At 41.0% G+C, this 27953-nt stretch overlaps 1 protein-coding gene across 1 annotated transcript; it reads left to right on the plus strand.

Annotated features, from left to right (window-relative positions):
* Positions 1-26514, plus strand: LOC113946917 (ADP-ribosyl cyclase/cyclic ADP-ribose hydrolase 1-like). Its single transcript, XM_027642950.1, has 8 exons — positions 1-270; positions 14796-14925; positions 15570-15705; positions 16479-16561; positions 18297-18373; positions 19097-19189; positions 21451-21537; positions 24769-26514. Exons 1-8 carry the CDS (start codon positions 32-34, stop codon positions 24848-24850), a joined length of 927 nt encoding a protein of 308 aa, XP_027498751.1. The 5' UTR covers positions 1-31; the 3' UTR covers positions 24851-26514.
* The last annotated feature ends 1439 nt before the right edge of the window (positions 26515-27953 follow it).

The raw sequence follows: 27953 nt of genomic DNA on the forward strand, positions 1-27953 counted from the left end.
CGGCGGGAGCAGCTGCGGCCGCCCCTCAGCGATGCCGTTCCAGCAGGGCTCTGCCCGGACGCGGCAGCGCACCGTGCTCCTGGTGGGCATCGTACTCCTGCTGGCCGCCCTCGTCCTCGCCGTCGTACTGGCCTCTCTCCTGACCCACGGGAAACACGAGGACAGCCCCAAAATGCTCAAGTGGAAGGACAGAGGGACCACAAAGAACCTGCAAGAAGTCATCCTGGGAAGATGCTACAACTACATCACAGAGCGGTACCCGGAGCTGGGGTGAGTAATGGTCTCGGTCGTGCCTCAAGTGTCAGGCGAACAGAAGAGAGCCATCTCTCACCTCCACTCGGCCGTTTCCACTGGGTGTGCAGTGGCAGAGAGAGCAAGACCCGTTTTGTAGAAAAATATGCAGACAGGATCCATCGGTGCCCTAGTGGTGGCTTTCTAAGGAAACTACCTGCAGAGCCAATATGAATAACGCTAATCCTAGGTCAAAACATAATCATAAATGCAACTTCTCTAAAGCTAAAATAAAAGCTGAAGTCTAACAGGTGTACGTGGAGGTGAAGCAATTTGCTGTAAAGCTGATCTGCCAAAAGTCTTGTAATGCGACACTCCACTCATGTAACCAAAACTGCAGAGGAGGTAAGGAAAGGAGAAGGTTCAATACAGATTTGTAGGAGGGGCAAAGATGTTAGAAAATCATTGTGAAGTATCTCGGTGTTATCCAAAACATGTTTTTAGCATGTGAATAAGACTTTGTGATAAGCACAATCCACAGACAACTTGCATGGAGGAATGGAGGTGGATCACAGTACCAGCTCAGCAGTCCCAGGCAAAACCTTGCTCCAGTGATGGTCTTTGCTCAGGCCATTGCAGCAGGCAGTGTAACACCCCAAGCAGCTCCTCTGCTGCAGAGGAGATTCCCTGGGCCCAGGTCTGCAATGATGTATTAGGGCTGAGAACTGATTTTTGATCCCTTTCGCTGCAGAGAAAGGTAGAGTATGAGATAAGGAATGCCCTGGGCCTCCTGGAAGGTACTGGGGACACCCAGACCCTCAGGACGGAATCCAGAGCAGCCAGGGTGTCTCAGCAGGGAACCATCCATCACTGCTGTGGCACCAGCTTCCCTGTTTTGTGTCTGCAGTGAGCCTCTGACAGACTTTTCCAGCACTCTGGACTGAGCGCTGTGGGGCTGCCCCACACCTTGGCCAGGTGACAAAACCATCCTGGCATTTGTCCTAAAAAAGGCAATTGCCACCTTTTGTTTTCATGACATTGAGATAATGAGAACAAAGCTGTATGTAGCTTACTTGCATTTAGATTTCTTTTGGCTTTGGATATCCTATGCTGTATGAAAAAGCTGATTTGCAGCATTTGAAGGGAAATGATCATGTGGAAAATCATGACCTGAGCATGCAGAGACTTAAGTTCCTGCTTTACATTAAATATCTAAGTGGATTTAGTGAAGGGAAGGAGGATTCTTCTACAAATAAAATTAAAAACCTCCTAAAGTTTTGCAAAATCATATGCATGTTTCTAAAAGCATACATTAATTTATTAAATAAGTATACACTCAAATCTGAAATTGTTTTGAAGACTAATAGCCTTTTTTACTTATGCTTGTTTCATTCAAATCAGAGTGCTGAAGATGAAGAAACCACTTTTGTGTGAATATGTTTTCAGCCAATGCCATGTATATTTTCATTGGCAGCACAGTCTGAATCTGGACCACAAGTATCACTGGGAATGATTTGTTTAAGCAGTTAATTCAAGGACACTTTTAAAAATATCACAAATATATGAGTGTATGTTTTCTAAAAAGGTTGTTATTACAAGGCATAATATTTTATGCTATTTATAATCCAGCAGTGTTTAGTAGCTTCATGGCTATAAGCTCACTTTCTTTCAGATTAAATGACTTCTGTATAGTAGGATCCTTTTTTTTTAATTTTATTGAAGAGGCAAATTTATCTGAGACATAGAGCACAGAAAAAGGAAAAATATGGTCATTTATGTACATCTAAAATGTTCAAGAGGTTTCCTGAACAAAGAATTAAATGTGGGTTCTTTTCTGGGAATCCAATGTGAGATTCCTCGTTTCTGATCCCACTGAACTTGGTGCAGTTTGTCATGTAACCAACCACTTCTGTCCCTGGCGCTTTCTGATAATGACGTGGGTGCCTTTAGGACACATCAGAAAGCCCCATATCTTTCACCCTGCACTCTTTCATCATTAATGTAGGCCTTGGATCTTGTGTTGTGTGAGATCTGTGGTGTACTTAATCAAAGAAACAGAGTATGAACAGGGAACTGCAGATACATGAGCAGGCTGATGAGCTGAGCTGTGTCCTGTACTCTGCTAGGATTGTTGTTGCCACTACTCCCACCGTGGGAACCCCGCTGCCTTGGTTCCTCATAAATTTCCTCTCATAAAGTTCCTCTCGCTTCCTCATAAATTTGTCCATTTTCTGTTCTTGCCCTTTTAACCTTTCACCAACATGTGCATTTGTTTAAAAAGCTCTACTTTTACTAAACTTTTGGACAGTTTCTCGTATTTTTACTTTTTTTAAATATTAGAGCCACAAAGTTCCAACTTTGATGATATTTTCTGAACATAAAATCTATTCACTGCAGTAGCTAGTGTGATGTTTACTACATTTTGGAGTGACATATTTCAAATTGGAATAGTTGGCATGTTTGGAAAAAAAAGGGAGATTGTTGACATATGAATATGGACTTTTTACTGTTTCTAGATGTCACAGTTGGATTTAACAGAAGTCACAAGTTTACATCCCCCCTTTTGCACGTGTGTGCTGTAAATCATGTGAGAAGGCCTCAGACATGGTAGTGCACACCTTCACTATCACGGCTCTTTAATCCTTGAGGATACCTCCTTGCACTCTCTCTCATCTTGCTGGAGCCCCACACAACCCAAGCCCAGTGAGGCCACTGAAAGGCTGTTGCTGTCTGCAGTCAGGTTTTGTAAACACCTCGTGCAGTCAGATTTTATCCTATTGATTTGCTTTTTCCTCAAATCTATTGAGGCAAATTGAGGCACTGCACTGAACTTGCTCACTGTACTATATAAAGCGTCTGCCAGTAACGATTTTGTTTAACTGGTTGAGTGGAGTACAATCCTCAGGTTTATTTCTGCAGTTGGCTGGATCACACTTATCATTTGTACACATACAGTTTCCTCAGTTTTCCTGCACAGAACTGTTGTCATGCCAAAGTTCCTGAGAAAGAGGAAAGGAATACCAAATGCTTTAATAATGCATTTTCAATATTAGCCCCATTTTTAAGAAAAAATGGGAATGATAGAGCAGCAGGCTTTAGGGGTTTTGTTCCTGCACACAGCATCACACACCTAGATACTGACAGTATTTCTTTTTTGGCTGCCCTGGAAAATACTGGCTCCAAAGCAACAGTTTGCCACAGCTCGGTAGTCTTACCTTTTCTTTGACATTAACTGAAGCTGGAAGTTCTGTATTCACTAGTCTTGCAAAAATGCCATACTCGTCAGCCGTGGCCATTGGTATGTGTTGTAGTTTTGGCTGAATAAAGGCCAAAGGCAGTTTGGTCTGAAGAAACAATTTGACCTTAAATGACTTCGTCTTCTCCTTCCCAGTAATACGGACTCCCTCTTGTGGCTAACAAGCCGCCGGCAAGTGTCATCTCCAGGTCTCGGACAATGCAAATTTAAGTTTACAAGAATTTATCCCTCGTACAATCAGAGATGGGAGCACAATGGAATGCACAGTGCTGCAGGCTCACAAGCACAGGTCAGGGCAGTCAGAAGATCTGTGGTGGTCGAGACTAGTTGTGGCGACATAATAATTTATCCATTGCTCAGAGCATACTGTTTATGATGGTTCTGCACCTTGGTACCTGCTGGGGAGAGAAGTAGCAAGAGGTGTAGCATGAAATTTGCTGATGCAGAGTTAACTGGTATAGCTTTCCTCTTCACCATGTTTGAAATGGCATGCTGAGGTCAGATACCACTTTGTGACCTGGGGAAGGAAGGGAGAAGGCACATTATCTCAAAGGTCATAGTCACTGATCCTCAAAGCATAAACAGTGCTTTTTTTTGATCTAGAAATAAACTAATTTCACATTTTCAGCTCAAGAGAATTTTCATTCCCAGGTAATGACTGCTCGCCCCTCACATCTCCAATCACTTCTTGGTCTCTGATTCACAGAATCACAGAATCACAGAATGGGTAAGATTGGAAGGGACCACAGGGGGTCATCTGGTCCAACTTTCCTGCTCAAGCAGGATTGTCTTAAAGCACATTGCGCAGGATTGTGTCCAGACAAGCTTGCAAGGACCTATTATTTGAAAATTATTGAAGTCAAACCAGCTTATTTTTTGTCTAGCTTCTGCCAGTGAGAGAGCACCCAGGACACAGGTGGAGCAGCTTCAATATTGCACGTGACTGCCAGGCCCTGCAATCCTACTGTGCCTGACTAAGCAGTGCAAAAACCTGATGATGAAGCTGTAAAGAACTTCAGTCATTTTCATGCAATCTTGTATGGACACACAAGTTATATTTCTCTCTTTAATATAATTAGATCAACTAATGTTGTTTTTATCATTAGTGGCAAATTCTGTTATAACAAATTTTAACAGTCTATTGTTTCATTAGATTTAGTAAGTGTTGGTGCACACCCAGGAGATCTTTGTCTTCTGACTGCATACCTGTAAACGCATTTTGCCATTCTATTCCTTTGCAGCCTGTGGAGATGGAGGTATATTTTGTCAAAAAGAATATATGGAACATGATTTTGTGTGAGATACTATTGCATTCACAGCATAATTTCTTCCAGAAAGAAATCTGGGGTTCGTATCATGCTTACTTTTGCATTTTGCCTTCATGCTTTACTAGACATTTACTTGTATGTGTTCACCGATTGTTAACACTTTCACATCAAACACAGCACTAAACAACAGCCATGACTTGATTCAGTGTCAAAAAAGTCCGAGCCTTATTTTTTATAGTCATGATATTATACTGAAATTTACCCGAGATTTATTTTTTTCACTAAGAAAATTTTCCTTACATAAGAGAAACCTTTACTGTCAGTCTTCTGAAGAGTATGGTGTTACTACCTAATGCACTGGGAAACTAAGACAAAGAGTAATGAAGAAATGTTTTAGCTCTTCTCTAACAGAAATGGTATTGATATTTTGTTGCTACTTCTGTTTTATCTCTCAGTGTTAAGATGGGCATTGTATCATCATAATAACACACTGCTTATTAAAACACCCAAGTCAGAACATTTTTGCATGCTGTTAATGTTCCCCTCCATATTTCATGTGCCAGTATTGGGCCTTTAATACCTTTTCTGTGTTAGCCTTTGTTGTATGAAACATGGTCTGTTTCTCATTTCTTCTGTCCTCCAATGTTTAAAGCAAGGTCTTCTTTTACAATTGTTTTCCTCTAACTCACATATGAACAACTTTGATTGCTCTTTTAATTTCTTGGTAACAAAGATAAGATGATTATAAATGTTAACGATTGTTTGAGTCTTACTTAAAAGTACACTTCTACTGAGATATGCTGTACTGAGCTTTAACGGGAAACTGGAATATAATATTTAGTAGGCATAAATGGACAGTTATTAACACTTGAGAATATAGAGGCAGGGCTACTGGCTCTATAGTTCATCCCTCAAATGAGTCCTCATGCTATTTAAAGCTAGTTTCCATAACTTCTCCAGGTTGCAAGATAGAACTCTATTTGGGTTTTACTGTCATCTCTTTCTAAAGGAAGGTTATTAGAAAGAATTAACTTTCTCTTTAGCAACAGACAAATTCATATGGTGGTGGGTAGCTGTCATTTTTTTGTTCTTGAGATAATTAATCACCAACATATTTATTTCTGCTCTTCTGGAGTATAAATGCCAATGCCAGGCTGTGAAAGGCCATCCAGTTCTGTGCAAAGCTCATACTCAGTTCTGTGCAGAAAATCTACCCTCCCACACTGTAACTCCACTGACAACAGCAACCAAAGGTCTCAGAATCCTGCAAATTTAAGAGGGAGATTTCAAAAGATACATTGTCTTTTCTCCATTCTCCATGGGTCAATGTACTTCTGAGGTACAGAAATTCTGTTGAATCTGAATTTTTCTCTCGCTTTGGTAGCCATATGTGAGCTCACCTGTCAGTTGTCTCTATTGAGTTATTATCATAAAAAATATTATTAAAATACTATATATTTCTCATATGCTTAAACTTCTTACATTTATTTTACAGGGGTTAGATATTTAGTGGTTCTTACTGAAAGATTCTGTAGGATTTCAAATAATTTTTTGCATTTGGATTAGCCTCCACATACTCCATCACCATTACCCCACCGTTACATATTAAAATCTCCTTGCAGGGGAAGTCTCCTTTGGATTTAATCCCAGATACTAGAGAGAATATTATGTTGTCTGTACTGTCCTTCTACACATTAATCAGAAGTACTTGATGAAATACTGTTCAGCTTAGTTTTCCATTGCAACTTTTTGCAGCAATTTAGTCATGCACAGTCAGTTAGTTGCCTGTCTTGTGGCTGTCTAAATTATAGCACCACCCTAGGACTGAAATTATTAAATGTTTTTATGAGCTTGTTGCTGAAAGGGGGGAATCTTGTTCCCTCTCATCTTTCCCTGCTTCAGTTCTCCTATTGCATCTCCAGAAATGTCAGCGAAAAAAAAAAACCATATTCAGAGGTGGTATTGTTCAGCTCTCATTGCTAAGATATGGTTAAAACTCAAGAACTGTTTAACACCTCAGAGCACCCTGTGGAAATATAACTCTATTTATCCATAGGGATAGGAGGAGTAAATCCTTTTTCTCTCTAGGGTCAAATGAAAGCCTATCTCAAGTGTCCAAGGGTAAAAATATGCTAAAGATGCAGTCTGTCTTTCCAGGAGATGACACCAAAATAAGGTATTAGCAAGGAGCTCACTCACAGTTATATTATATCTCTGATCTGTTCCCTTGTCCTGCTGACACACACCACACTTGAAGCAGGGACTTCTCCTGACTTACTGTGTTTATGCCACATCGCAGCAGCTCTAGTTCTGTAAAAAGAAAAAAAAACAAAATGTTGTGCAAATTCATGTTATGGGAGAAAAAAAATGAGGCTGCATTAAGCCATGGAGCATTTCCCTGCTGTAACATACTTTCATTTAAATCATTGTTATCTAAGTGTTTTTCCAAGTTTAATATTAACATTAAAACTCTACTAAAAACTCTGCTTCTAGTCAAAGGGTAGGATGCCAACCTAAATTCCTTCCCTCTGTATCTGTTGATGACACAGCCCTCACTTGGAAGCTTAAACTGTAGACCAACTATGACCCTCTGTCAAAATGCAGACCAGGTGAAACTTCTGCCCTTCCGGATGCTCTGTCCCACTTACAGAGCATCTCTGAAAACACCATCTGCTTAAGCAGCTTGTTTTTTCACCCAGGGAGGCTGAAATCCAGCCAGCGAAAAAATCTGCTTATGTAGATGAACTCTTCACTGGTTTATAGCTGCCACCTCTTGGCTCAGCCCTTCCCGGAAGGGTGACAAGGCTTAGTGTTGTCCTAGAGCACCAATTCCTGACTCACATAAAATACTCTAGGAACTATAAACCAAAGCCACAAATACTCCTGCCCTTAAAATCTTCTCATTGCTGCCGAAGGTGAAGGTGAAGGACTGGTGTGATGAGGAGCTCTTCTTTGTTCCAGGTCATTCCTCGTACAGGAACATACAGAGCCCTGAGGTGCACCCAGCAACTATCTACCTAGTACTTCTTTTTCCAGACCTCCAGGCTCCCCATCTTTGCCCTGTGGAATTTAATTGCTCTGCCTACGGGCAACCGTTCCAGAAGTTACCTTTCTCTGAGGCAGGGTTCTGGATCTCCGTCTCTATCCCCAGCCAGTTCCTCCAATGCTTTCTTTATCGGCTTTTGAACTATTTAATTAGCAGAAAGCAATACAAAATCAAGCTGCCAAAAAAAATCAAGCACGTAATTTCATTTTCGTGTTGCAAAAAAGTCAGTTACCATAAATGTTATGTAGATTCTTTGCAATAATAAAACTAAATGAGTAGAGAAAGGCCGGTGCTCATTGAAGACTCTGAGACTGACAGGTCTGGGTTTTTCCCTCATCTTTTCCCTTGCTAATTTTCCCCCTCTCTGTTATCCTAATGCTAAAACCAGCAGAGGATAGTGTCCTCAAATGCTTAGTGATGACAGTGTTTTGGCTGACCTCTCTTAATTCACATCTGTCTAATTTTTAGGACAAAGATAACTGATGGGAGAGTTTAGGTGCTACAATAATAGGAAGGAAACCGATCCGTTTTATGCACATCCCCATTTTCGAACTCCAGGGTCTGGGACGGGTCGGGCCGTCACCTGGCGTGGACCACACGCCTTCGGGGTTGAACTCAGCTGCTGCTCCTGAGAAGTCCCTTCTCCCACAAGATGGCAGTGTTCTCCTTGATTTTAGCTCCAAGCTCAAGCTGACTGCAGAGAATTCCAAGCACAGCTGCCTGGGCTGTCCTTGGCAGAAGCTCCAAAAAACCTACTCCAAAGCAGCAGTGAGACACAGAATCGCAGAATATTCTGAGTTGGAAGGGACTCACAAGGATCATGGAGTCCAACTCTTATGTGAATGGCCCATACAGGGACTGAACCCACAACCTTGGTGTTATTAGCACCATGCTCTAACAAACACACAGCAAGGCTGGAGGAAAGCTGAAGAAAAAAGCAGAAATATTTAGGGCAAAAAAGTTAGCAAAAGTATTCTGTGTTTCAGAGGGCTTCCTCTCAACACAGGCATAAAAGTTACTGCTCCTTGCATAATTTTTGACAACATGAAGACAGAGCTACTCATTAACTAACGTGAAAAACAGGTTGAATACGGATGTATAAATTGCACTGCTGTCTACAGCCATCACAGTTCACTTAAATGCAGTGGATAAAATGACACAGGCAAAGATGGGTCGGTTAGATGCAGAAATCTTGCAACACCATTTAGTTCCTTTGATGTGCATTCTCCTGAGATGTCTGGGCCTTTACAGGTCAAGATCATGCCTTAGACTCCCAGAAGAGTGTGAACTGGTTTTATACCTTCAAGTAGCTTTTGTTATAACCACAAACATCTCACTGACTTTCTAAAGAGCCCAATTTCTGAGTGCTGAGGTTCATCACTGCTTTGGCTAGGGGTGATAGCAAACTAGAAGGATTTTCTTTTACAAATTGCAGAGGTTTGATCCCTACAAAGGCTAGGAACATGGGCTCAGGGAACTGTAACTTCAGAGCCTCACCACAGGGCCACAATTAAAATCTCAGTGTGGCCTGAAAACATTGTAATGTTTTACAAATACAACTCTGGACCTTGGAAAAGCTGCTATTGATTGCAGGGGAGAACAAGTCTCACCAGGAAAGTGTCTCTGCCTGGTAGGGTGATTTGAAAGACGTGGACAGAGTTGAGTTCTCCAGAATAAAGCCTGGAAGTCATTCTTCACTTGTAAATTTGAAATGGGTCCCATACTTGATGTATCTTTCTCAAATTTCTGAGTAGAAAACTAGAGGAAACACAGCCCAAGGAAAAGCCCTTCTTAAGATGTTTCAAGTATCCGGTGTCAGTCCAGTGCTGAACTGAAAGCAAGTCATTGTTCATGGTGTGAATGAAATCAGCAGGGATGAAAATTATCCTTGATATTATACGAATTAAATTGATTTCAATTGGGGAAAAATTTGCTCTGTCATGTCCAGTTAAGGAAAAAAAAAATTGTAAAGCAAAGAAAAAAAGATCTGTAGTAACTGTGATTTACCAGGTAGCTCAATGGTATCTTATTTCTTTCAGTGTAAGGGTGCTCTTTCAAGGTTAGCCAGACTAGTGTATAGATATGCAAGAAATAATGATGCAGAAGCTGTCCATTTTTCTAATATGCACATTAAAATTTGGCTGCTGGGATAGATGCTAATGGAAATATTCTTGGCCTCAGCTTTCATTTGATAGATTAATGTGATATTCATATACAAAGCAAATGGATAGAAATACTCAAATTTATTGGAAAATGCAACTTCTACCCAAATGTAAGGACAAATGGAGGATATGCTTTGCAGTATGTATAACACTTGGATTTAATAAAGAAATGTAATTTTAATGGTTATTTGTATCCCAGCCCTTATTCAATGCTATACTGAAGAGTTACAGGTTTCAAGTTTACAGCAGATTTCACCATGTTAAATCTAAGTCTGTTATTATTTCACATCCCAAACTCTATTAATTAAAAAAAAATTTGAAAAAATTAAACACAAATATAGAGTCATCATCATGGCTAGGCTTGGCAAATGAAGATTTGAGAAACAGATATAGAGTATATTTATGTCACTGAATATTATTGTCACTGAATTTGGATTAAATATGTCAGAGTCTATAGTAGAATAAAAGATGTTAAATATTTCAGCATAAATGAAGTTAGCTTCAAAGGAAGAAATCCATTATGCATAAAGAGATGATATTTGCAGATAGGATGCAGAATTAGTGAGTATACAACCCAAAATACATAAAAACCAGAGGAAAAGAGCACTTGAGCCACACAGCAGTGTGGGATATAAGAGTAATCACCATGGGCTCCGAATTATTTGAATTAGATAAATTTTATTAACTGGTAGACTAAGGATCTCTTTTGCATTCTTTCTTTTGTAAATGCAGAAAGAAAACGAAATCAGCACATTTTGTGACTTAGAAGTTGGTAGCAGCCTTAAGAGGACAGTTTGTTTCTCAAGCATTTTTTTGGCAAGGCCGATGTGCTTGTTTCAACCTGAAGCTGTTCTTGCTGGAATTTTTAGCATACCACACGCCAGAAAACTTCTCATATTGTTTGCAGGAGGCCCAGAGATACAACAGGTCTCTGCCCTTACCTCTGCTCAGTGTAAGTTAAATGCTGCACGCCAGACAAATATTTTCTTTCTGTGATGAAAAAAGTGTCCGATGAAACTTTATTAACAGAGTTTGCCTCAACAGTGAGGTTGGAAATAATGAAATATCTTCCTGGAGCTAGGATTAGCAGGTCCTAAAGTCTTTTCAGAGCTTATTTTTTTTCATACATAAACTAAAATCACAGTTCTGTGTAACTGGTAATCTCTTTGGGATGTGAGGCAAAACTTGTGCTTCCTATCAGAGAAATAGCTTTCCAACAGCAAATCAATGAATTATTTTTATTCAGATGTAAAAATATACATGTTGAGAGTATCATATGTTGATAGGTGAGGACAGCAAAAATAAATGGCTGTTTAACTTCTGTATGTATTTTTTTACATTGAAGATCTGTATTTTGATTCCTAAACCAACGCTGAAATTGCCTAGTTTCCATAAAATCCATCTTCATGCCTTGTCATTCTTCTGTGGGGTACAATTAACAGTACCTGTTGATTATCACCTGTAGAAGAGCTTCCTCCCTACCAACTTCTGTGACATTAAACATACAGTTTGGCTCAGCTCTGCCAGGACTGTGGATGAAGACTCTCAGATATTAGTGACATCGAGACAGATCATCCAGTGCTGAGTTTGGCATCTTGACAGGCTAGAAAACTGATGCTTTGGATTTGTGACTCAGCAATCTATCTCAGCAGGATCATGAATCACCTGAATGGTTGTTACTTCATGCCTCTCATGGCCATGACTTGAGTCCAGCAGCAGAAATGCTTTGTACTGTGTCTGTCACTTACCTCTCTGCTTGGAAATAAAAAAAAATAAACAGGGGGTTTTTTATGGTTCCTTGAAAAATATTTTGTCTTCTGAGACCAATCTTAAAAAATCTTTGAAACTTTGCCATATGAAAGTATAGATCAATAGGTACCCAGCTGTCACCTGTGGCCTTTAACACTGTTACATATAACAGGTTTCAGGAGTATCTTAAAAAAAAAAGTAAAAAAGAATTCTGCCAGGAGGACAAATCATTTGACAGATTAGAAAGTGTGAGCCATATAAATGTATGTGAGATGTACCTGTGCTTACAGCCAAGCCCTACAAATTATCTTTATGATACCATTGAGTGTGCAGAGCAAAGGGGAGAGCTGCCTATTCTCTAATGTCACCCCTTGATCAACAGGAGCCTTCACTTTTGGCTGATTCAGTGTGGCCGTGTTGTAATCCTTTTTGGTAGGGAGAGGTATTTACAACTTCCTAGCCCCTAAATAAAACACCAAAGTTTGGAGTATTGTCTCTATCAGTTATTTGCACTCTGCAGCCAGAGAAAGGTTCCTCCAGGAGAAAATTCAATACACCCAAGTTAAATCTTGCTAAGTAAAACATGTGAACTCTCACTGACATGACAGTGCAACAGCAAAGCAATGACTCTGCTCCCTACAGCACCTGCACTTTGGTTTCTTATTTCTACATTGACTGTAACTGAAAATGCATTTAGGCTCTTTGATAAAAGACAATAGTCCTGTAAAAAATCATAATTGTTATTAATCTTTACTTATCTGGAAGTAAATTTGGTTCATATAAACAAGAGGTGTGGCCCCTAATGCAGCTGGGGCTGCCCCTGTAACAGACTGGCATGACATGAAAGGATATTTGGGATGCACCAGAGCTGCCTCCGGTAGCCATTTGGCTCCAGCCTTCAGGCTGATGTGCCGTGTCCCTGCCCCCAGGCTCTGTTTGTGTTCCACAGTGGCAATACACAAGATCATTTTAAGTCATCAAGTTCAGTGGGTCTGTGCCCAGATAGAGCTCTGCAGTGTACTGCACTTGACTGCCCCAAGAGCGAGACATGGGAGCATATCCACCACTGACCTTCCGGAGGAGGACTAGAAGAAGCTGGAGCATGGGAACTTACTCTGTAGCCACCTTGGTGGGATGATCTCCCAGTAGCCAATATCATATATAACACTAAATTAAATTTTTTTACTGCCTAAATAAAGGTAGAAGGGAGGAAAGGCCTGGAACATCTTGCTGTGGATTGCCAGGTCCTTCCTGCCATGATACTGCCCCAAGGCCCTTTAGTGGGTCTGACAGAGGCAATCCCCTCTGGTACGTGGTGCTGTTAGGTGCTCTCACTTTCTTCTGGGCACAAACAGACAAGAGTTTAGCCTCCTCTTTGTGTGATGCTTGTTTTCCATAAACGTAGGAAGGGAAGGAGACAGTTTATGTCCAGGCAGCGAGGAAGTGGTTCTGAGTCCCAAAGTCTGGGCATGACCCATGTATGTAATAGAAGAAGCTCAACTCTCTGCATTCCAGTTTCCCCTCTGATCCTCAAGTAGGCACTCAGTCAAAATCATGATCAAGTTCAGCAGCAGGAATGAGATCACACAACTGATTAACTTGGAAATGTTAGGAAATCTTCAATGAGTTGCTGCTGTTTTTCTTAATTCCTCTAGGACTATTTTTAAGACTAATCAGATTCCATATCTTACCTGAGTACCCACTGGTAACAAAGCCTGCAGATGTGTGTCTGTCAAGTCCTAATCAATCAGTGCTATTTTTATAGTGCTCTGAAGGCATCAGTTTCTCCACACAAGACAGAGTCCATTCTTCAAATGGCTTTTAGTGGGAACACACTGGGAGGTGATTGCAAACAGTGAAGAAAGAGTGGATGACTCAAAGATAGTCAAAAGAGCCCTATAGAGACATGCAGACACTTTTAAATTTACATAAAAATGGGGAAGAGAGGAATGCAGAATCACTGCATTATTGTCACTGCTGTAATGTGAGGGGCAGGCTCTCCATGTGCCATTGAAACTCTGGGAACATGAAGAGGAAGGGAAGTGCACCCATGGGGGACAGCCCTGAGAACACATACTAGACAGACGATAATTATGAATTATGAAAGTGCAAAGTTTTCATTCATTACCTGAAGAACAAGAAAGCAAATATCCTGAGCCATCCAAAGTGTTATTTATGCTGCAGCCCCCATGGCACTGCTTCAGCACAGAGATATGATTGCTTGCCCATGCTGTGCAAGAGATTTCCTCTTCTGTGAGTGGAGATGTGCTTTATTTCCTAGGCTGACAAAACAGCATCTGAAGAAACCAGTGTAGGCTGAGGTGACAGAGTCGTGTGGGGCATGAAGCAGATCCCTCATGTAAACTCAGTGGAATTCCTCTGACTCAACGCCAGTGAGAGCAAAAGGGCTCAAACATGTAACACAGCGGAAGATCAGCAGGAGACTGAAAAAAACCACGGAGACCAAGCACCTGATGTGGTTCTTGGATATACCTGTGAAAATCAGCTGTGGCTCCTGCAAAGTCAATAGCTGAAAATTAGCACATAAATAAAAATAACCTCAGGTTCAAAACAGATAGACCTGCTTTTGTGTCAGATAAAATTATAGTTGTTATTTCTATAAGGTCAAACTCTTTGCAGGGAGACGTGGCATATTTTTGGCTTACTGTACCTGAAGGGACAGTATCCTTTGGCCATACTTTTAAAATGTGCAAGCTATAGTCCAAGAAGCTATTTGTTTCTCATGATTTGGTATGAATAATCAAGAAATTCAGTCTTTTGGTTATGTGATATAAGCATTTCTCTTTTTAACGGATAAAAACATAAATGACATTCACATATTGCAATAAACAATAATTTGAAATGCAGGAAAAAGAGAAAGATGTTTTGGAACTGTTCATTCCTCAGTTTATACTTAATTTGCTAAAGATACTCTGCTTTTGTAGTGGATAATATATTTGGTGCCTGAGCATAGTTGGAATTCTTTTAACATCTGATCCATAGTGTTTGACCATAACAGGAGAACCTTTCAAAGACACAAATACTCATAAATATTGGTTAACTATGTTTTAATCTTCCGGCAGAGAAAAGGATTGCCTAAAAATATGGGAATCATTAAAAGATGCGTTCATTTACAAGAATCCCTGTAATATCACAGCAGAAGATTATCAGCCTCTAATGGAGTTAGCAAGTCATCCTATACCCTGTAACAAGGTAACATCACAATGCATGGTGGGCTGGAAAAGTAGGATTGTGGTGGGATGGCAAGTCTGTGTTGTGCTCTGAGTGATGGGATCATGTCCATAATGGCTGTGAGGGTCTGTAGGTTGACAAGGATGATATTTTGCTTTTGCACTTACTGCAATAGCCCTGCAGTTATCACCTCTGGACCCCAGTAACCCTGTCCATACTCTGTCTCTGGGAATCATCCCTGCATAAGGGTCATCCTGGTGAAGTGACAGAGATGTCCCTGTTCCCTGAGCATATGGCTCTCTGTAAAGAGCATGTGATCATGCTGTTAGAGGGACACTGCTTCCAAGAAGCTGCTTTTCCATGTGCAGCTCAAAAACAACCGACAAATTGGGTATATATCCTATGAGAACTAATCAAAACCTTTCTTTCAAAATGCTTCACAAGCTGAACACGTCCATTTCCACGAAAAAACCCACCCAAAAATATTTTGGATATGAGAGTGTGGGCTGCACAAATAAGAACTGACCCACTAAGGTGAACTCGTCGCATTTTCGTAAAAACTAAAACTACTTCAATATCATGAACTTTTTGGTTTTCTACAGGAAAATTTTTTGATCAGGTCTAGTATAACTATCACGTATCAGACATTGTACCTTATTTCACAGTCACTGTTTTGGAGCAAGACAAATGACCTTGTTCATCGTTATACAAAATCCAATCAAAATTTCCTTACCTTGGAGGACACTTTGTTGGGTTATATGGCTGATAGGATTTCATGGTGTGGAGACCCCTCTGCCCCAGGTAATAAGTCCTATTTTTTGCAAAACAAATACAAACACTGGAATTACAGATTTTCTTTTGTGTATCTATACCTAAACACAATCCTTTTCACATTGTTTGCTGGTGATTTAGTTTAAAACCTTAATTGTATTTCTGTCCCATGTTATGGAAGACTGAAAATAATACTGATTTCTCAGGTTAATTTTAAAAAAACAACTTTGGATGTTATTTTAACATCAAGTTGCTGCTTGGATTACAGTTCACATCTAGCCCTCTTTACCTAGTTTGCTTGATCGCTCTCTTTGATTTCTATGGTACAAATTGCAAAACAGGAATGTCATTCAAAGGGACCTGATCATAGGCCAGTCAAAGTGTTGGGGCAGTATTCGAGTTCCCTGGGGGTGTTGCTGCCTGCAGGAATCCTCGGTTGGTGCTTAAGGCTAGCAACATTTGAACTGGGATAGAACTACTGGAAATGTTGGACAAAGTTTAATTTTTCAATGCAATCAGACAGTGTTTGTCAAAGAGCCAGCCTGTTTCTCGCATTTGGGACTACATGTTTTCCCTTCTCAGTTTTCTGAGAATTATTTGTCATACAGGATCTGCAGGTCCCTCCCTGAAATGAATGTGAAATGGGAAGACCTTTGAACACACGAGAATTCCGTTTCCTCCGAGACCCCTTTCCTCATGTAGGCAAATCTTTTTGCCATTGTTAATCAAGTGGCAAAGCCATATAAGCATTGCAACAATATTCATTCTAACCTTAGCTATTCTATAAACATACTTCTTCTCAGGAATCAACTATGAATCTTGTCCAAAACGAAGTGAATGTGAGAGCAACCCCAGCTCCGTGTTCTGGAAAATGGCATCCAAGATGGTAAGATCTAGAATAAATCTTCATGAATCCAAGAGTCTTGAAAGGCATTAAGTTCCTGACACTGTCAAAAAATGTGAGTTTGCAAATTGGACTTTAAAAATGGAATTGTAGAAGTTCACAAGAGCTTTAGCTCTGGGTGCTAAAAATCATGGTGTTGGAAATATGTGTTTCCAAGGTTCCGTATTTTATGTATAATGTTTAATGTCACTGTAGTTTGGGCATTCTTATTTGTGGATGAAGGCTGAGTGCCAGTGTCTAGAACAACCCTTGATCGACTGTTGAAGCTCTGCAAATAATGCTTGTAATTAAAACTATCAACACCTTAATTAAATCACAGGACAGAAATTATATCATGAAATACATTTTAGCATGCTAATGTGGAGAGCAGTGCCCAGATTGCTACAGAAATTTTCAAAGCAGCTGAGAATCCTCTTGCACCTTCCTGGCATAAACCTGAAGAGCACATCCTCCTACATCCGTATCTGGCAAGGTTCCTGTGATGTCCCCACCCGTATGGTCATGCCAGCTCCTGTGACATGAACGAGATCCTGCTAGTCCCAGTTAAGCAATTAGCCTGGCTTTGTTGAATCAGCACTTTACAGGAAAAAATGGCCAGAAAAAAACCTGATGTCCTGTATCGCTTTAATTTTACATGTCTCTCAAGACACTCACTCTTGGTATGACTATTTAGTAGATGACTGCCCAGGTGGAAAACAAGCATTCCTGTATGCTTCAGCTCTCATGTACGTAAGAAAAAGTCTACTCACTGTAAAATAACTAATTGCTTTGTGGGGAAACTAGTGTGCATAATTTTTCCAATGCCAAAATGATTTCTATATTCTCATTAATTCTCTCCAGTTCCAAAGTCTGGGAGAGATAAAACCACCATATAGAGTCAGGTATCTCAACTTCAGGTTTCCTAACCCAAATAAATTTAAGATCTACTAAAACTTGTTACATTAGAAAGTTAGACATAATGAAACTTCCCTGCAAATTCAGAGCTCTCAAGATCTGAGGTTGAGCCACATTGTTTAAGAGGACTTGTAAGGTCTGATAAGTACAGTCACCTGCATTAAGCTTTTTAAAAATTGTTTGTTTTACTAATAGATTATATATCTAGAGTAGGTACTTTATAAAATTTAGTAGTCTTTAAATATTTGGCCATGAGTTTTAAAGAATAGAAGAGCAGTGATTATATAACCCAGTAATTTAAAAATCAAATCAAACAAAACTCTGTGATGAGCTTTGCTAAAATATCTAGGGAGAAAAATCCCAAGCCACAAAAGAACACAGAGCATGAGTCACAAAAAAAATGAATATGTGATGATTTGTACGTCCTTAAACTAGTAGTATCTCTGTTCTGGGTCATCCTCACTGCCTGAGCTAAAGCAGTCTGAGGATTATTCTGAGTTACTATGGACAGGTGTCGCTGCTGGGGCTCTGGAAGGCCCCATAAAAACTGAAACCAGCAGTGGCAGCAAAGTTGCTGTACTCCTTTGACTCCTTGATTGGTCCCATGCAACCTCAGTCAATTCATAGCTGGCTGATGAGGCTTTATCACAGTTTTGATGTAGCTTTCAGAGGCTTTTTTTTCTGCAACAATATTGGCTGGAGCCTCTACTTGTATTAGACAGCTCTGATGACATCAACAAAGTTACAGTAATTTCTACCATCCCCAAGTCTGATGTGGCACTGGATGTAGTGTCAGAGTATAATGCCCATTGATTTTGTTCAGTTTGCAGAAGCAGCATGTGGTGTGGTTCAAGTGATGCTCAATGGATCAATAGAAGCTGGAGCTTTCAGAAGCAGCAGGTATTCACTCACCATGCAACCATCCATATTTCTGTGGGACCTGCATGCTGGTGAGGGTGCCTTTGCCAATGAGTCCTAGTGCAGAATGGATTTTGGAAAACTCACATACGGGTCTAAACTACTGGCTGTTGTAGAGCTGATTCATTTAAATCTTTCTATAGAGTGCCTGTAATTGAAATCTTTCAGAGGGTAGGGTATCCAGTGTGCTCTTACTGCACGAAGTACCTTCATTGTTACAGTTCATTTATTCAGTAAACATGAATGACACATTTCTAAGTGTTCATGTCACCGACTGGATTTTATCCTGCCAGACAGTGCATCGTGGAGGAACCTGGCTGGAAGAGCAGTCTTGAATAATATTGAAAGATGAAGAATATGCTGGTTGGAGGAACAGCCATGTTCATGTCCCTGGCACCAAACCAAATTAATAACCAAGAAACTGAACAGGAGAAGAGGCACTAAACAGGAGCTGAGGCACTAAAACCTCAGCTTGTTTCTGTCTGCAGACAGTTTCGAGAGTTCTCCTGAAAGTGAAATAAGAATGGGGAGAAAATATTTTACCATAAGACAATTAAATAGTCTATGAAAATCCATTGGTGGGATAATGTTCTTTCAATGACAATAATAGCAACACTAGTAAGCACTAATATTTGGGGAGCGTAGTCTGTACATCTTTCTCAGATAACTGAGAATGTTTTGCTGTTTCATGTCCCATCCTTACAGCATCTTTGGAAGTATTGAGGTCTTTAATCTAAATCCAGATAAAGTCTCTGAAGTGCACATTTGGCTAATGCATGACATCGGCGGACCTGAAAGGTGAGTCGTGCCGGTACACAACGATGAGCAGCATATGAAAGGTAGACAGCACAGCTAGGTCTGGCAGTGACACTGCCTTAAACTCATGAAACCTACTCTACATCTACCCTCCTAAGGTGCTTACTTTACTGGAAAAAATAACATTAGTACTGTTGTTTTCTTTGGGGTTTTTTGTAGGTACTGCAGAATAGTTATGGCTAAGACACAGTTACATTTTCCTTGCTTGCAAGAGGTCCCATGACGTTTAAATTCCTTTCAACCCCACTGAGCTCTACAGATCTATGGTATGGTTGCAGCACTGAAGTCAGAGAGCAGGCTACGTTTGCAAGGGTGAAGAGCTGGAAAATAGGTTTGTCCAAAGGAATAGTGTAATTAAGCTGAGCACAGCCATTTCTGAGAAAATAATTTTGAATGCTGAAATAGGTTTCTCAGAGATGCTGTAGCATCTTCATCTGTGGACATACTCAAAACATAACTGGGTCCTGAGCAACTGCTCTAGCTGATGTTAGTTTAACTAACGTGATGATCTTAAGCAGTCCCTGCCAACCTAAATAATTTTGTGATTTATAATAACAAATTTATAGCTTAAATACTTCCCGTAGAATTATTCATAGCAGAACAGTGACTTCAAATCACATCTGAGCCTTTCTCGGTGATCTTTTTCATCCCAATCAGATTCATTTGCAGATCCACCACATTTCAAGCACTAAGCATAAGGTTCAGTGCCTTCGACTCCAGCTTCAGAGACAGTTCTCTGGCTCTCATGGTTATAATGCACTGACACAGTTTCTCCCATTCTTAAGGATCTCCATGACAGAAACAGCAGCTTTGGTGCCATAGGTCAGGAAGCAGGTTGTGATGATGCAGTGCGACTTGGGAAGGAGTGTGGACCCAGCAGAGACCCTTACTCAGACAGCCTTACTGTCTGACACAGTACCAGCTCCAGTGTTGCAGCCCCTCCCCTAGTCCAAACACCCAGAAGTGTCTCTTTGCCACACAAGCTGACATATCTGCCACAGCTCACAGCTGTGCATTTGTGCTGTGGTCAGCACACCAGGCTTACTCATGTGGTCCATTGCATAGAGCTTTGCTGAAGAAAAGCACATTGAGTAATTTTACATCAGTTTTCCCAGATGTAGCACTGGATCTTTTGTCCCATGATTTCCCAGCATCAGAAAAGCCATCAGGTTCTTCCTCAACAGCTTCAACAAGACAGTGCCCTGCCAGCCCTCTTACTTGACACATCCTCCTCCTGCACCAAGTTCACAGCAGTTTCCTTTTTATTTTTGACTTACTTCCAAGGAGAAAGATGGAGGGTAGCTCCAATAATATGTATACCTTTTGTCTTCTGGTTTGTATTCCATGTTGAATTACTGATAACCTGGCAAATCTAGTGACCAAAAAAGAGCTGGCTGTGCTTTCTACTAACGTCACGTATTAGGAACAGGATTTACACCAGTATTGTGTTGTTGCCCTGAAGCTCGTCCTATACTCTGGATAAGGAGATGATTTTTACCCTGAGGTAACAATTCTTTTGCAGTGTCTCTGTCTGTGCCTATGCCATTTGTTAATCCTCTCAGTACAGCTTTAGGGCCCCTTAGGCTATTTCACACAAATTGAGCATAGAGATAAAGATCTCAAAGATGTGACAAGACCACATGCTCCATGTAACCATTGAGATGGGAAAGAAATAGACAAGTTAGGGCTCCTACCAGTGCAAAAGTGGTTGAAACAGCCCCTTGTCAAAACAGAGCAGCAGCAGCCACAGACTGAGTCAAACAGACAGACAGTGCTCATAGCCTGCTTCCTCCCATGTTTTCTATCTGTTTCCACCTATCTTACTTCCTACCCGGGACTTAGCTGCTGATTTTTGTGATTGGCCATATCACACAGAGGACTTGATGCTTTTGTCCTTCCATGGATTTGAATGAGCCTTATATTGTGCTCCTGTGGATGGAAGCCATCTGTAGCTCTAGAACAGATGTAAAACACACTGAACTGTGAATGGAACTGAGTTATTTCCCACAGATGTCTTCCTGCCCAAAGTTCTCATGTAAGATTCACAGCTGAACATCACATAGTTCCTACTAGCAAAGGCCCAATGGTAGCCAAAGCTCCATGAACCCAACGGACTTTACAGCACATTAACAAAGAAGCCTTTAAAGAACCTTACCTGTAATAAAGCAGTGACATAGTGTGGAATTTAGCTGATTTTTTTGTACAGACAAGGAACACAAGTAATGAAAGTCTTCTTTTTGCAGTGAATCCTGCTCAGGTCATTCCATTCAGAGGTTGAAAAACATCTTGGAAGAGCGAAACTTTAAGATCATCTGTGAAGATAATTACAGGTAATTACCTGCTCTTATCTGTGACAACTTTCTGATATAAAATTAATATTGCATCTACCTCTTGACTTAATATAGGTTTACAAGAAATGAAAGCAGACTTCCCCCTTACTGTCATGACATCTCTCCAATGTAGCTGTCTCCTTCTCAGGGGCTTTCAGCTGGGCTCAGCCCTGGTGTTGGCTGGGTCTGGGTCTTGCTCTTTGTCCTACACTTCCCAATAAGCATGTTGCTTTCAGGAAAGGACCAGTCCAGCCTCCAGATTTTCATCTGACCAGGTTTCTACCTAAAACAATCCAAACCAAACGGGCAGCTTTCCTCCCTGCTGCATACAGCTAGTGCAGGATGCCAAGGATGACCCTTACTTCCTTCTCTTTGGTTTGAGCTTGTTTCTGTCCATTTGCTTTGTCAGAGAATGAGGCATGAGACATGATAAGCATTAGTAATTACTATAATACTGTCAGGAGAAAAAAACCAGGAGTCTGGGAAACAGCAGCCCAAAACACCCTGAAATCTTCATCTGCCTGCTGAGGAAATACAAAAGTCTGAGATCCTTTATCCCTCAGTGTAGGTTCAGAGACCTTCACAGAGATTGAAATTGTTCTTTAGAAAAGCAGAAAAGATTCAATATTACTTATATCTTATCTGTCAGGAACAGCTTTTCAGTGTCAAGGACTCATACTTGGATAAGAACATTTCCAAAGTAAACACATTTCTATAAATGACTGAGTTTGTGGCAAAAGTTTTAAGGAAGGAAAAATTGGTCTGCAAAGGAGACAAATGATAGGACTTTAATTTTGAGGGCAGAGCAATATATTCCTGTTTGGGCATTACAGAATGACAGAATGACAGAATATGCTGAGTTGGAAGTGACCTACAAGGATTATTGAGTCCAACTCCTGGCCCTGCACAAGACCATCCCGAAGAGTCACACCATGTGCCTGAGACTATTGTCCAAACACTTCTTGAACTCTGTCAGGCTTGGTGCTGTGACCACTTCCCTGGGGATCCTGTTCCAGTGCCCAGCCACCCTCTGGGTGAAGAACACTTTTCTAATATCCAACCTAAACCTCCCCTGGCACAACTTCAGGTCATTCCCTCAGATCCTGTCACTGGCCACCACAGAGAAGAGATCAGTGCCTGGCCCTCCTCTTCCCTTCACAAGGAAGTTGTAACTGCAATGAGGTCTCTCCTCAGTCTCCTCTTCTCCAGGCTGAACAGACCAAGTGACCTCAGCCCCTCCTCATATGGTTTCCCCTCAAGGCCCTTCACCATCTTTGTTGCCCTCCTTTGGACACTCTCTGAGAGCTTAATACCTTTCTTATATTGTGGCACCCAAAACTGCACACAATATTGAAGGTGAGGCCACACCAGTGCTGAGCAGAGAGGGACAATCCCCTTCCTTGACCTGCTGGCAATGCTTTGCCTGATGCCCCCCAGGACATGGTTGGCCCTCCTGGCTGCCAGGGCACTGCTGACTCATATTCAGCTTGCCTTGACCAGGACCCCCAGGTCCCTTTCTGCAGCACTGCTTCCCAGCATCTCATTCCTCAATCTGTACATATGTTCAGGGTTGCCCATTCCAGGCACTGAATCCGGCACTTGCCCTTGTTGAACTTCCTATGGTTTGTGATTGCCCAGTCCTCTAATTTATTGAGGTCCCTCTGCAGGGCCTCCCTGCCTTCAAGGGAGTCAACAGCTCCTCCCAGTTTTATGTCATGTGCAAACTTTCTTAGTATCCCTTCCAGTCTTGTGTTCAAGTTATTTATGAAGATGTTGAAGAGCACACGGCCCAAGATGGAGCCCTGTGGAACCCCACTAGTGACAGGTGGCCGGTGTGATGTTACCCTATTCGCTATTACCCTCTGTGCTCAACCTATGAGCCAATTGCTCACCCACCACATGATGTGTTTATCCAGCTGTGTGCTGGACATTTTGTCCAGAACTATCCTGTGAGAGACTATCAAAAGCTTTACTGAAATCCAAAAAGATTCCATCAGCTGGCTTCCTTTGATCAACTAGGTGAGTTACCTTGTTATAACAAGTCCTAAGGTGACCGACTTAGAAAGTTGTCTTTGATCTGCAACAGAGTGGATCTCATGAGTGAAGTGGAGATTGGTGACCGTCTTGGCCACAGTGACCACGAAGCAATCGAGTTTAAAATTTCTGCTGACAGGAGGAAAAGTGCCAGCAAAACCTCAGCTCTGAATATTGCTGAACCTGATTAGTGGGTGCTCTGCACATAGTGAAGAAATTATCACTGGTGTGGTGCATAAATCTACCAAATCATGTGCTCGTTTTCTCTTCGGGTAAATGTAGCCTTTAACAAATACTCCCAGGACCTTTAAGTAGGTACAGATTATTTTAGCCTATTATGAAATAAGCTAAGGGGCCAGGGAGGAAGAGGAAATATATAGTAGCTTATATCCCTCATGGCTTAGCACAAGTTGAAGCCTGACACACTCGTTTCTGTGTCTCACAACTCGCTTCTTAAGGTACAGTAACAAGTAGGGCTTTTTGTCAGAACTCAAGTAACACATATATAAACAACTGTGTAAGAGTAACACAGATAATTAATTTTACTATTTTATATTCATGGCAATAATAAAATAAGAAATTTACAAGTACAGTAAAACTTCAGGATAGACAATGTAAGTTAGCTTCACTCCCCTGGAGTCATGGCAAACAGAACTCTGTGGGTCTGTATCAGCATCTGGCTTTCCATGCCACGTAGCAACTGATGCTGATCATTTTCTCTTGCCTTTGTCCATGTCTACAGTGCCTTCCAGAAGTAACCCCAAAAAATAGATTTAATGGATGTATTAGCAAAAAAATCTAATCATATCTGACATTGATAGCAAGAGTTTTATGTTGTAGCAGTAGGGGTTACCAGTGAGTAAGAGAGGTGGTGAACTTGCAGCATGGCAGCAGCTCTGCAGTCTGTGCAAGAGATCTTACTTCTTTTTCATAATTATTTTTGATATTGCAGCATAGCTGACATGCTGTGAGGTCAGATCCTACTTTGTTTTGTACCAATTTGCTCCTGTCCCTATACACACCAAAGTTACATTTTTGCAGCAAGATCAAAGAGAATTACCCTAAGAATGATATCTGCTTGATAAACACAGGTGTAACCTGCACTTTGACTTTCCTATTGCATTTAACTGTGAAGTTATTCTGTTGTACTTGCAAAGTGATTACTAAATATTTATTTGTTTTTGTGTTTTATCTCAGGCCAGTTCAGCTCCTTCAGTGTGTGCATAACCCTGACCACACAGACTGCAGACTTTGCACCAACAGCACGGCAGTTCCATGAAAGGGTGGCCTCCACGATACTGAAGATTTTCATCATTTGTGTGTAAAGCTGGAGAAGATGTGGCTACATAGCTTAGAGTGATAAATAGTAGCGTGGTGTGTACCCAGTCCATAACCAGAAATCCTTGCTGTGATACTAACAGGCAGTTATAGCAGGAGATGATACTTAAGGTGTGATACTGTACACACACGCATTCAAATATACTATTTCAGAAGGGCTAGGGCCATGTTCAGCAACTTAGCTGAACATATCTAGCTTTACCCTAGTTTGCTCGCTCCTGTACAACTCTCCAGAGGCAGAGAACAGGAATTCTCTAGGGCATCCATAGAGAAGAAAGAGGCTTTCCAGCAGAGGCAGAATTTGCCCAGATCACACTCAGCTTCCTCCCTGCTGGAAGACTGGGTGGGAAATGATCAGGGCATGCTATGCATGCCTTGGTGCAACATTCCCCAAAGGGGAACATTGCCCAGTGGCACAGGGTATTGATCATGTTTCTCCCAGGGACTGTGACACCCCTGAGCAGGTAAAGCAAGCAATGGAAGAGGCAAAGTGGTTCTTACCTTTTAATGGGTTTCACAGTAAGCAGCCAGTGGGGAGACAGCTGGGCTGAGCTGAACCAAGAAAAGACCAGAAGCCACTCAAAGGGTTGCCAGCATCTGTAAGAACTGCTGAGTGTGTAATTGGGAGAGAAACAGTGAGACTGACTCAGAGAGCCCCATTAAATCCTACTGGAAACACCATTGCAGTTCAGATTACATTTTGCTCTTAATATAGCAGTAAGTGCAAGCCTTCCAACTTTCATAAAAGGTCCCTCAGGCCACAGCTTGGGCATCCACTGGAATAGAAACAAATATCAAACAGTTGCCACAATAAGGAGTCTCTCTTGACCTCAGTTTCTGAGGTGAAAGGTGATGCCTTGTGGTGTATAATTCACAAGCACAGACTCACTGTAGTGCACTGAAACAGCAGGTTTCATTGATTTCCTTTGATTTCTATTTTACTGGTCTCATATACATAGTTAAATGCAGTGTTTATAACAAATGTCTGAGGCCAATTTCTGGCTGTGGTTGTAGTGCCTTTGTGCAGTGCCAATGATGCTCAGAGAACAGAGCAGGCTTTGCTACAGAGATGCTCCTAGTGCTGAGGTGCCAATGTCACCAGCAGTTGCCAATCTGTTAGGCAGACTGAGGTTTCCATGATCCCACAGGCAAAAGGTTATAACACCATATGTTTTAGTGACTACCCAGAGTGCAAAGCATGTTTACGGAGCTACACAAGCTGGTGTAATTTCTAACATCTCTACATAAACCTCTTCTCTGCAAGAGCAATAGAGGGCCTGCGCTGAGTATGGCTGGACACACCCAAGACCTCACCCATAATTTTTACATTAAGCAAAATGTATTTTTATTTGCACTCTGTTATGTAACTACTTAGAGGGATCAATGCAGACACATACCAATACTTCCAAATAGGTTACTTCTGACTATCAGTCAAGAGTTTGTCTTCATTCTCACTTTTGTACCTCTTCTCTTGTAATATAAAATGTCGACTGTAAAATCAAGATCTGTAATAAAATTGTTGATAGTAAATGTTAGTTCAGTTTCACATACTACTTAAACTCTGGAAGTCAAGAAAGAAGGAAATAAACCACTTTCTAAAAATAACTCAGAAATTCATTAACTGTATGAAACACTACATACACTTGCCCAGGAAAGCAGAGAAAGGTCACACAGCACATCCTTCCCAGATTATGCTCTCCATCTGTCATTGTCTTTGTAGGTGGCTGGAAAGGAAACATCCTGAGTCTTTATCTTGATTACAGACATCCATATATATATATATATATGTATATATATATGTTGTTCTTGGTCATAATAATTAAGAAAGATTATTGTTCTTGTCAGTGGTTAAGTAGTAAGATACTAGGAAGCATATTGTGTTTTTGGAAGCTGAGGTGCACACTTAATATGGGCAACTGTGCTGGGGTAAGTGATGGCTTTGTAACACAGGTGGCTGGCAAGTCTGTGCTGCTCAGATTATATACATGGCAGAACACAAGCGAGCTCTTTTCCAGCAAACATTTTTATTATGCATGATCATGCGTTGGAAATGCTGTGCAGACATGCCCTACCAGCCAAGTATACTTTCAAGTCCTATTGCTCTGCTTAAAATTTTTAAACCAAAAAACCTCCCAAACCAATACAAACTGTCCCAAGTTCACAGAGAACTAAATAAAAGGAAAAATAATCTATACATTTTTCCCCCTGCAGGGAAGAAATGTTTCCGAATATAGTTTGATAAAGGTTGGGTTTTGAAAATGTGCTTCCAGTCTGAGAAAGCTACCTCTGTCATAATTTGCTCAAGGTAAATGGACTGGCTTGTGCCCCAGGCCCACAGCAAACACTACCAAAGGGTACTGCCCAGAAACACGAGAGGAATCTGAGCTATTGTGTGATAAGGTGATATCAACATTATGCACTCCCAGAACCACGCACCACTGGGAAAGCTATGACCCTATTGCGACAGCATTGTTGCTCTCCCAGTCTTTGATGCACTTAACCTGACAAGAGCCTGCAGTTATTAAACTTACGAGGTAACAAATAACATACAGAAATATTTGTTCTCCCTGATAGCCATCTCTTGGCCTTATGTTTGATTTCATTTAATTATAGAATGGTTTGGGTTGAAAAGGGCCTTGAAGGTCACATAGTTCCAAACCCCTTGCCATGGGCAGGAACACCTTCCACTAAACTGGGATGCTCAAAGCCCCATCTAACCTGTCCTTGAACACTGTAATATAATCTATGAGGAAAAGTCTTTGGAAAAGGAGTTATATGGATAATAGCTCATTCCTTATCCTAAAAATATTACTAAAAATAGGAAGCAGGAAGACAATTGCAGTTTCCACAAATTTTTATGCATCAGACATGCATAACTTTTAAGAGTAATGGGACTGTTTCACACGAAGAAGTAAAATAATAACGTATGGCTTGGTAAGTTTAAGCAGGTCCTGGGATGCTTGAGTCTTTTTTTCATTGGTCAAGTACATGTTTTCTTTGAGTTGTAGCTGTGTTGAATGCACTATGTGGACAGGGATTAATTT

This window comes from Corapipo altera, unplaced genomic scaffold (assembly GCF_003945725.1).
Source record: "Corapipo altera isolate COAL_440 unplaced genomic scaffold, ASM394572v1 22, whole genome shotgun sequence".
NCBI lineage: Eukaryota > Metazoa > Chordata > Aves > Passeriformes > Pipridae > Corapipo > Corapipo altera.